This window comes from Amborella trichopoda, chromosome 10, assembly GCF_054954075.1.
Source record: "Amborella trichopoda isolate Santa Cruz 75 chromosome 10, AtrichopodaSantaCruz75HAP2 v2.0, whole genome shotgun sequence".
Taxonomy (NCBI): domain Eukaryota; kingdom Viridiplantae; phylum Streptophyta; class Magnoliopsida; order Amborellales; family Amborellaceae; genus Amborella; species Amborella trichopoda.
The window spans coordinates 2,446,817-2,458,454 of record NC_142345.1 but is presented as its reverse complement, the minus strand read 5'-3'; the positions used below and the strand labels follow the sequence as shown (position 1 = coordinate 2,458,454).

The window sequence follows — 11,638 nt, the reverse complement described above, 5'->3', positions numbered from 1 at the left end:
TATCCCATGTAAGTGCTCAAGTTAAACAAAATAAGACATTTTACGCCCTCCTTATTTTTTTTATCATCCAAGTTACAAAATTTATCCTTCTTTTTTTTAATAACTTCATCATAGATGTTGAGTTTATGATGCCATTTTTAACTTGTGAGGTTCATGAGATGAGAAAGAAATTGTATTAAGGAAAGTTGCTAGAGAGAGGGAAGAAGACGTCCACATATAAGAAAGAAATGAAAGAGAATGAGAACTATTCTTGGATTTAGATAACAGTGTAATTAAGAAAAACAAAGTAAATTCTATAATTTGAAAAATGAAAAAGGAAATACCATGGCGAAATGCTTCTTTTTTTTTTAACTTTGGGGTTCCACATGATATTTACAAGACCCGAGAGTTATTTAATATTATAATTTGTGTGAGAAATTTCTGTCTTTTCCCCTTTTTAATATAAAATTATTAAAAATAATGAGATATTAAATTGGAGGGCTTAGAATGAGTTATGCATTTTGATAAGTTCATTTTGTAAACTTTGAGTCTAATCAATGACACTCTTATAACCACCCAATTTGAAATCAGAGAGACAATAATAATTGTGATCTCCTTGTACCAAAAATAAATAATATCTTCATGTACTTTTCTAAATAAATAATATCAACAAGTCCAGCCTAGCCCAACACCATTAATAGGGCTAGAGCCGCCAGACTGGGTCACCTAGCCTAGGGGTAGTGCTAACCTATGCAAAGGCTCTTTTGGCCATGTCCATGTCCTCCTCGCTTGGCAGCATTGGCGCGACTCAGGCACATCACATTTGTCACCCTAAAATTAGGGTTAGCAATGAGGCCAGGTAACTCAATAAAACTAACTCGTAGGCTACAAAATGTGACGGGAGGAGCAAGCCACCACGGGTTGAGAACCAATCTGTATCTAGGCCACAATTGACCGGTCACTTCTGACACTTTACTCCTTAATTTTTAAATTTTTGTTTTAGTGTAGTAGGCCCAACCTGGCCTGGCATGGGCCTCTTCTTACTGGCTGAACTCAAGCCAGCCCCACAGGGATGAAGCCTAGGGCCATAGACCAACCCAGGATCGTTGCCCACCCTTAAATTTAAATGGAAAGGTATATAATGAGACCATTTACTTTTGGTAGAAGATGATCACAATCAATCATGACTATTGGATGTAAAATTGGGTAGATGCATTTACTTCATTGAACAAGCTTAAAGTTTAAAAGAATTTTTTTCAAATTTTGTGACACACCCAAGTTATTAGATTTCATATGAGATGGTTGTAAATAATTGTAACATCCAAATGCTAAAGATAAAAGGTCTCAAACCCCAATTTAAATATGCCTTGCATTTCGCTACTACAATGTCAATAAAATGTGGAGTTAAATGATAGTCATTAATCACTTGAACGATTCCTTTTTTATGAGAAAATTAAAGGATGAGAATCTAAAGAATAAATCCAAGGTGTTGGTAAAATATGTTGCCCAATTTTTTTTTTCCCTTTTTTTTTTCTCTTGAACTATTGAAGAAAGCGTTGACATTTTCATCGAAAAGTGGGAAGAGATGATCAGTGTCCAACGAGGTAGGCCCAAATTCTGACCAAATTTGGTAAAAAACACAACATGCACTCGACGAAATTTTCACAAAAATGGAAAGACAAAATGTTTTTCTCTTTTAAAATTTTTTCATTTTTTTTTTGGCCTTTTTCATTTTTATTTTTTAACTTGTCCCCATCAATGTGACTCCCCCCTAGGTGACGAGCACATCAACTCTGTAAGTGCCCTCTCCCCACAACCACATGTTCCTTGAAAAAGAAGCGACGCTCTCTCTCTCTCTCTCTAAATGAGAAATTCTATTGTTGATTTCTCTCTCTAGATGAGTGGTTCCACTCTCTCTAAATTTGGGTGATTCCATTGTTCATCTCTCTCTCTCCTACCCACAAATGGTAAGACTAAAATCAAGTTTTCCCTTTCCTCTCTCTCTAAATCAGAGATTCTACTCTCTCCAAATATAAGAGATTCCAATTTTAATCTCTCTCTCTCTTCCACAAATGGTGCGGACTAAATCGATTTTTTCTAAGCCCTTTTAACTCACTCTCTCTCTCAAAATGACTGAATCTACTCTCTCTCTCTCTAAATTTGAGTGATCCCATTCTCTCTCTTCCCATAAATGTTAAAGACTAAACTCTCTCTCTTCCCCTAAATGGTAAAAGACTAAACTGAAGTTTTTCAACTCTCCCCCTCTCTCTCCTCTGTATCTGTCTCTCAAAGACGTATATGTACCTGCATGATAGGTATTTGGAACAGTTTCCATGGTGTCAAGGGGGGAGAGAGAGATGAATCACTGTGATGGCAGTTGGGACATGAGGAGGAGGGGAGAAGAGGAAGAAGGCAGGGTCACACACCAGGGGAGCTTTGGTCACTCGTACTTGGTTCCATCCATGTATTCAAAGATAGAACACCTTCTTTCCTTATTTTTGCTTTCTTTATATTGAATTTCATGTTTCTATCTTCGAATTTTCCACAAATCTAAGCAAGGCAATTCATTGTTCTTATAGCTTTTTTTCCTAATTTTGTTTGTAATTTGAGGTGAATGATAGTGATCATCACCATTTTTCACTGCTCTTTTTCTGTTTCAGATCGGATTATCATGTTGCCGAGCTAACGTGGGAGAACGGGCATCTCGCAATGCACGGGCTAGAGTCCGTGCGTCCAGTGAAGCTGAAATCGAAGCCATTGTGGACTCGAACAGGGAGTGATATGCTCGAGTCGGTGGTGCAACAGGCAGCTCAAGTGGCTCAAGCAAATGAGCCTAGGGTGAGCCCTAATGAACCCATGTCTTGGCTTCCCCATTGTGCCCCGAAAAAAGCAATCGAGCCCCAAGCTGCACATAAGGGCGGATTGGTCCAAACCATTGACAGGATTCCTGTGAACATGTCATCTGTGGTGGCGTCCACAAGCGGTATCTGCGGAAATTCGGAGGGCTCGTTGAGAGATAGAGAGAAGAGTACGCCAGGGTTTGTAGCGGAGGGGGCGTCGGAGGGGGCGTGCACCACAGTAGACGACAATGGCAGCGGGAGCTTCGGGCGCGACATCGAGACCACTTGGATGACATGGGCCTCGCTCGAGTCTCCTAGTAGCACCGGAAAGGCCGATTGCTCGTCCAAGTGCAAGCGGCGCTCACAGGCAGAAAAGGTCTCTCTCTCTCTCTCTCTCTCTCTCTCTCTCTCTCTCTCTCTCTCTCTCTCTCTCTCTCTCTCTCTCTCAATGTTTGTGTTTGTGTTTTCTTGCTTGCTTTTAGGGTTTTGGGAGCTTTTGTGTGTGTATGATTTCTTGCTTAGGGCTTTTGTGTGCATTTGTGTGTTTGTGTTCATTTTCTGGCTTGTTGTTAGGCTTTTTGTGTGTGTGTGTTTTTTCTTTTAAATTATACATCAAACATCTAGCCGTCTATTATAGTTTGATGTATAATTTATGTGTCTAGTGCTCACAGTTGTCTGAATTTTATTAAGAACAAATGACATAATAACAAAGTTATGTAGTGTCAACTCACTCTCAGTCATGTATCAAACTCTAATAGACGGCTAGATGTTTTTAGATATATTAATTATATTTATGGGGAGACACATACAAAATCCACCATATACACATTAGCATTAATTATATAAATATACATTACATTTGTGTATTTCATGTGTGTTAGGATGATGAAGTCGAAAACAAAACAGACACTGGACGTTCTCAATCGACTAAAAGAAGTCGATCAGCAACAGTTCATAATCAGTCAGAGAGGGTAATTCAATCCTATGCTTTTTTATGTCAAAACTTCCTTTTCAAAGAATGGATGACTAAAAATGCACCTAAAGTTGCCGGGAAATTCATTTTTCGACAAGGGGTAAATTTTCCCGGTTGTGACTGGCATCAACGATTTGAACTAACATAAGAGAAGCCATGAATGATACAGAGGCGAAGGGATAGAATCAATGAAAGGATGAAAGCTCTACAAAAGCTCGTACCTAATGCTAGCAAGGTCTCTCTCTCTCTCTCTCTCTCTCTCCTACGAGTAAAAATATCCAAACTATTGTTGCCAGTCAAATGCTTCCCTACACGGGAAAGTATCACCTAACAAGACCATTTATTTTTTAGAACGTTACATTTTTTTTTTTTTTAGCACGTTACAATTTTTTTCAGCCATTAGATGTGAAATTTAACATATTAAAATGTATCATAGCTTTTGATGAAATTTGTTTTGGATTTTGTGCTCAATGAGTATACATCATTACCTATCTGATTTTACATTCTACAATTAACAATGATTATGACTTCCTCATATCCAAAATAAATAGTCTCGTCATATACACTTCTCAATTTAAAGTCAAAGATATTACTCTTTATTTTTACTGTAGTCACCTGCAAAACAATATATCTTACAAATACCTAAATTGCCTCAATACATGGTTAAGAACCTAAACAAGCAAGGCATTTAGTAATTTGACTGGCCTAAGTGGCTCAACCAAATGAGTGGTTATTAATACACTCTGAAATTACTAAAATTTCTTGCTTTTTTTGGGGGCCAATTTAGGTATTTCTATGATATTTTTGATGAAGCATATAAGTAAAATGAAAATTAAAAATTGAACTTTTTAATGTTAATTGCAATGTTTTGAGTGAGGGTTTTGATCTCTTTAGTGACTTTCGCCAATTGAAAAGTAACTGCTTGTGCACAACAGGTGACTGTCTCATTGTGTACAATCCATTTCTCAATCTTATCTTTTTAAAGTAGGAATATTGCATCTTTACCCTCTAAGTCTTTTTTTATTTCTTTTTTTTTTTTTTTTCTGATACAAGTCATTTTTACTCACATCTCAATTGTTTTCTAGACGGATAAAGCGTCCATGCTCGACGAGGTGATAGAGTATTTGAAGCAATTGCAAGCACAAGTGCAGATGATAAACCTTAGGAGCATGCCACACATGATGATGCCTATGGCCATGCCCTTGACTCAAGCCATGTTTGGACATCATGGTGGAATGGCCATGCCAAGTTTAGGCATGGCCATGTCAGTCATGGATGCATGCGCAAGTGGTGCCCATCCTACACCCCTCATCCACCCAGCAACGGCAAGCTTCATGCCGCCTGCATTACTGGCGACACATGCAATGCCTGCTTGTGTGAGCCCAGAGCCAAGCTCGAGTGTCCCAAAGGTCATGCAGGATCCTTACTCAGCTTTTCTAGCACAGGTACTAGGAACTAAATTCCATTATTAATCTAATGAATTTGAATAAATAGCTGAGAAAATATCATTAAATAGGATAAAAACCCCTCCTATCATTAAGGATTTAAAAGATCCTAACTAACATTATAACATATACTTTTAAATTTTTATTTCACTCAAATACCTCGTCCACAAATATCTCCAAAATTTTCCAAATCGCTCATGTTCAAGTAGGAAACAAGCAACTTGAACAAGCACAAGCATTTTACTAGAGGATACTCCGATCATTTGGTTAGGGTCATATACAAGAATGCCCTTATTTATTCTTAATCTCAAACCTGAATAGAGGCAATTTGAAAAAAATTTAAAGATATTTTATGAGTAAGTAATAAAGTGAAATAAAAAATGAGGAAGCATCCTCTAATTTTAAATGAGATGCTTTGACTTGCTTGATGTGATTTTGTAAGGACTTATATATATATATATATATATATATAATACGTTAGGGTGCTCACACTATAAACTAATCTATAAAATTTGGACACTTATATACTCTTGTTGTGTACATGGAGCTTTTTAGTAAGGGTATTTTTATCATTATAAAATGTATGATATCATCTACATGAAGTCTAACATCACTCACCTGGAATATTAAATCCCACTAGTGTACTCGATGTGGGGATGTCACACCCTTCCTAATGATAAAAAATTACCCTTATTAAAAACATGTCCTACATACAAAACAAGGGTATATAAGTGTCCAAAATTTGTTGAGTACAATTATAAATTGCTCTATAGTATGAGTACCCTAACATAACCCATATATATATATATATATATATATATATATATATATATATATATATATATATATATATATATATGATATTCTAAACTTCACAACCCATCGAATTATGAAGGTTCAAAAAAAAGATAGTTGTGAAGGGTGGATTTATTAATTTTGTAGTCTATTTTTCAAAAAAACTTAATTTTGTAGGGCAATTTTGTAAATATTACTACAAGACAAAGGATACTTTTGTCATCTCCATGAGGGGTAAAATTGAAAATTGAAGTGGGTCTAGATCTGGTACCCCTTCAAAATTCAAGCTAGATCTAACCCGATCTCCAACTCAAACTCGGACTCGACACACTACAGATACACATTATTTGGGTCCTAGTCAAGCCCAGAGCCATCCATGCCAAGGTCGACCCAACCCATTTGCCCTTTTACAAAATTAAGAACGGTTTGTCTCCTTTCTCTCCATCTCTCTCTCTCTCTCTCATATGTGTTTTTAATGTTTGTTGCATAGAGCATGAACATGGACCTTTACAATAAGATGGCTGCATTCTACCAGCAAATGCAACAGCCGACGCACGTGAAGCACCCCGCACACGTGAATACAAAGCCAGAATGAAGGAAGTGTTATGTAAATTGTAAAGTTACAGGTTAAGGCTGTGTAAAGTGATGAGCTGAAAACTGGGAAAAATAACCATGTATCAATCTAAATATTGCATTATAATGTAGTGAGATATCAATAATTAATACGGATCTCTCTACCCCCCTCTCTCTCTCTATCTCTTATCAATCTAAACACTTTGGGGGATTGTATACAATGAGCTTATCAATCTAAATACTTTGTGGGGTTTATACAATGAGACTATTTATTTTTATTACAAAGAGATCACAATCATTCATACTCATCAGATGTCAAATTGGATGGCTTGGGCTAGTCACGAAGTTCGTAAAAAAAAAAATTGAACTTTGAATCTTTAAAATGATACTCTTACAATCACCCAATTTGAAATCCAATGGACAAGAATGATTGTGACCTCTTTGTACAAAAAATAAATGGTTTCTTTATATAATTTCTCGTACTTTGGCTCAAATATTTCTCTTATCAATCTAAATACTTTAGCTCAAATACTATGTAATTTTTATTGCAACAAACAGGTTACAAGAACAATATAAAATGTCAAAAAGTGAACAAATCTACCAATCAGAAGTAACCACAAGTTGTGACCAATAGACATCCATTTTTACGAGGTCTTCAGCTTCTAGGTCGGTTTCCCTTATACAAATGAGTAAAAATGACCATCACAAACCCCACCAACTGTTGTATCTGCAGCCAGAAAGATTTGAGTTATAGAGTATTATATTTCTATATATCAAAAATGTGTACAGGGCCCTTAATTTATAGGGTTACAAAGCAGTGTATTGTTACAAAGAGAAACGTATGGAATCGATAGCCTTCATAATATGAGTACACATAATAGAAAAGGAAATACTGTACAAAATCAATATATACAAGTTACTATAATTTCACACTCCCCCTCAAACTCGAGATGGTTTGGTATAAATCATGGAGAGTTTGGAGAGAAATTGAGAGAATTGAGGTGCAGTATGTATTTTGGTGCAGAAGTTAGCAAGTTGCTCAGAAGAGGCAATATATGGAAGAGAGATTGTGTCTACCAAAAATTATTGCCGAACAAGGTGGCAATCACCTTCAATATGCTTGGTGCATTCATGAAACTCTGGATTTTTAGAAATGTCAATGGCACTCTTGTTGTCACAGTAAAGTATTGAGGGAGTGGTAACAATAACGCTCATATTAGCAAGCAACCATCAAAGCCAAACAATTCCAGTTGCAATTTGCGTCATTGTCTTATATTATGCTTATATTGTAGATTGAGAAATACGTTTTTGCTTACTACTTTTTCAAGATAAAAGAGAGTCACAAAAGAAATATACATGATCCTGTAGTTGATTTACAGTCACTTAGGTTCCCTGCAAAATATGAGTTTCGGTATGCCAGAAGTTCAAGTGAGGAAGAAGAAGAGGAAAAAAAAGCCTGGTGTCAAGTATCCCTGATATAACAAAGAATACATAAGATTGCATCTAAGTGAATAGATCAAGGAGCACTCAAGTATTGGCTAACCAGATGCACAGTATAAGCCATATCTTGGTGAGAAATTGTCACATATATCAATGTCCCAACCAATTGACCGTAAAATGTTGGGTCTGGGAGTAGTTCATTATCTATTGCATGAATTTTGTTATTCAATTCATTAGGAGTATCAACTCTCTTAGTACTTGGGAGACAACTTTTGAGGCATACTTGTGTTGAGATAACAAATAGCCACGAGGAGAATAAACAACTTCTAGGCCAAGAAAATAGCACAAGAATCCTAAGTCCTTCATTTTAAATATTTGATTGATTTTTTGTTTAATCTTATGAATGGTACCCTTATAATCACCAGAATTATCATGTCATCCACATAGAGTAACATAAGTGCTCAACCACTAGAAGTATCAGGCACAAATAGGGGTGGATCATGATGGCATTGCTGAAATCTAGCTGATACAACCGCATTACAAAAATTTTTAGACCAAGCACGAGGTGCTTGTTTGAGTCTATACATACCATATTCTGAGAATCTGTAGCCCTAGGACATTGCTTCATATATATTTCCTTGTCAAGATCACCATTAAGAAATGAATTTTTGACATATAGCTTATATAAAGGCGATTATTAGATAAATGCAACAAAATAAGTGCTAGAACAGTTGTCATTTCAGCTACTAGGCAAAAGTTTCGGCAAAGTCAATTCCATATTGTTGATTGTATCATTTTATGGCCAAAGTTTATATCATTCAATACTGTCATCTACTTTTGTTTTGATTTTATAGATCCATCGACAACCAATGGCATTCTTTCCTTTTGAAAAAAGGACCAGGTCCCAAGCATGCATTCGATCAAGGGAATCCATTTTGTATGTCATTACTTGCTGCCACTCCATCTGATTAGCAGCTTCTTTATAGGCTTATGACTCACAATAAGAATGAATGTAGGGAAGAAAGGCTTGATACCAAGGTAAGTGGGTTTCATAGTCAACAAATCAGGAAGGTATGACACAAACAAGTGTACTATGGCGCACAATAGGTGTATGTGCACGATTAGCAAGTAAGTACTGGGATTTGTAGTAGCACCTGAATGATCTTCCTCCAGACAATTTGTTTCAAAGATAAAATCCGATGACTGAGATGCCAAAGGTGATGAATCATTACCAAAAAAATGAATAAGAAAAGAAAAACTGGAAGAAGAATTGGTAAAAGTGGATGTCGAGTAAAAAGGGATGTGTTCAAATAATACAACATGTCTAGATACTCGAAGTCACTTGGTTTCTGGATCATAGCACCTATGCCTTTTTTAAATTCACCATACCCTAGAAAATAACATTTCATAGCTTTGACCGATAATTTGTCTCGCTCATATGCAGGCAACAAAACAAAGCAAGTACAACCAAAAACACGAAGAGTAGAGTAGTCAGAGGGGGTGAAAAAAAAGTTACTCAAAAGGTGAGTACCTAAATAAAACAAAAGAAGGCATAATGTTTATTAGGTGGATAGTGGTGCAAATTGCTTTAGCCCAAAATGACTTTGGAACAAAGCTAGAAAAAGAATAGCCCTTGTGGTTTCTAAAATATGGTGATTTTTACGTTCAGCAATACCGATCAGCGCAGGAGTATAAGGGCAAGATTTTTTTATGTTGAATATTTCTATCTAAAAAGAAATTTTGAAGCATCTCACTAATGTACTCCCTGGCTAAATCTGAGCACGAAGTTTTAATTTCGATAGAAAATTGAATTTCAACATAGGAGTAAAATTTGGTAAAAATATCAAAAAGTTCAGTGTGAATATTCATAAAAAACATTCATGTATATCGAGTGTGACCATTAATAAAAGTAATAAAATATCGTGAACCCCCTTTTGAAGAAATAGGAGCAAGCCCCATACATCAGTATGTACAAGATCAAATTTAGAAGTGGAAATTGTATTATTGTAATTAAATGTCCAAGCATGAGAGTTTGCAAGCTTAAAAGTTCACAATGTTTGATATCAACAGACACTTTATTAGTTATAGGACCACAAACACCACAAGACAATAGAAATTGTAACCTAGAAGCAAAAACATGACCAAGACGTTGATATCATAAGGCAGTAGCATCAAGAGCAGATATGTCACTAACAGATGGAGGTGTTATCAAATGAAGGTAATCCATGAAGTACAGGTCACTAGTTTTATGCCCAATCCCAATCAATTTTCTTGGTCGCTGATCCTACACATAACAACTAGAGGGAGAGAAAATAACATTACAATTGGATCGAGTAATAAAGTAGATTCATGGTGACAGATGGAACATGATAAATACCATAAATGTGTAATTTACCAGATGGATCAGAAGTGGTGGTAATAAAGCCAACCTTAGATATTTTCATAATGTCCCCATCAGCAGTTTGAATAGTATCATAAAAACGTTTATAATCAACTAGCGTAGACTCATTGGAAGTCATGTAGCGAGAGACACCTGAGTTTATAAACCAAGAAGCATAAATATTGTTACATGCAATGGATGTGTTAGATTAAGAATGAAGTCGGGATTGAGAGCATAAACTGTAACTGCTTAATGGTAAGAGTTATTGAAGACAAAGCAATGGCAGCAAATATGGAAGATTGATCATGAATGCATCTTTTGGATGGCTTGACTCTGCACAACTGCAATAATAGGTTTCTTCTTCTTCTTTAGGTATGTGAATTTCATATGCCCCAGTTCCTTACAGTAAATGCATTTAACAGAGGACATATCCTTGCAAGGTATATAAGAAGAACTATGTTTAGGGTCTTTGTGTTCCAAAGTTTGAGTTGCAGCAAAACATAATTTTCCCATTGGAACAATACTAAGAGACTTGATCTTAGTCTCTTTTGCAATTAACTTTGAAAGAGTGCGAGTGAGAGTAGGAAGAGTAGCCATGTGAAGCATGGGATTCTTGATACTTTCAAATGCAAGTTGAAGTGCCATCAAGAACTCAATAACTCTGAATTTATTTCTTGATATTTCAACAATCTTTACACTGGGCCCAACAAGGATTTCAGGTTCTATAAGGGTTAGGGCATCCCAACGCATGTTCATGATAGAATAAAAAGCTTGAATGGACTGGTCACCTTGGTGGAGTGAACGAAGTTCCTGTACTAATTGATACTTCCTTGCTTAGATAGTTTGATGATAGATTTCTTCTAGAAAAAACCATTCCTCTCTGGCATTCTGAAAAGTACTTAAATGACTTCAATATTACTAGCTGTAGACCCCATCAACTTGGCCATTATCCTATCATTATTCACTCTCCATTCAACTAGCTTTTCTGGTAGGGGTGGAAATGGACCTGGAACCCGACATGGGACCAGGCAGGTAAACCCGACACGGGTCTGAGTATGGGTCCAACATTTGGACCTGCAGGTCGGGTCTGGGTCCGGGTCCAAAACTTAGACATGAACACTATTCGGGTCTAGGTCCAGGTTCAATTGGACCCAACTCGTACCCATATACTGTTGGAAATAAAATACTTTCAGCCCTATTCGTTTGGATGTAT

At 36.4% G+C, this 11,638-nt stretch overlaps 1 protein-coding gene across 1 annotated transcript; it reads left to right on the top strand.

The window, feature by feature from the left end:
• The first annotated feature begins 1,882 nt into the window (after positions 1–1,882).
• LOC18427923 (transcription factor UNE10) lies at positions 1,883–6,784 on the top strand. Its single transcript, XM_006836968.4, has 7 exons — positions 1,883–1,946; positions 2,295–2,443; positions 2,640–3,195; positions 3,701–3,790; positions 3,962–4,027; positions 4,878–5,237; positions 6,523–6,784. Exons 1-7 carry the CDS (start codon positions 1,944–1,946, stop codon positions 6,625–6,627), a joined length of 1,329 nt encoding a protein of 442 aa, XP_006837031.4. The 5' UTR covers positions 1,883–1,943; the 3' UTR covers positions 6,628–6,784.
• The last annotated feature ends 4,854 nt before the right edge of the window (positions 6,785–11,638 follow it).

Excerpts from the sequence above, each read along its gene's own strand:
- LOC18427923 (XM_006836968.4), top strand. Across the intron at positions 2,444-2,639 it reads TCGTACTTGGTTCCATCCAT|ATCGGATTATCATGTTGCCG; the intron begins GTATTCAAAGAT and ends TTTCTGTTTCAG. Across the intron at positions 4,028-4,877 it reads TCGTACCTAATGCTAGCAAG|ACGGATAAAGCGTCCATGCT; the intron begins GTCTCTCTCTCT and ends ATTGTTTTCTAG.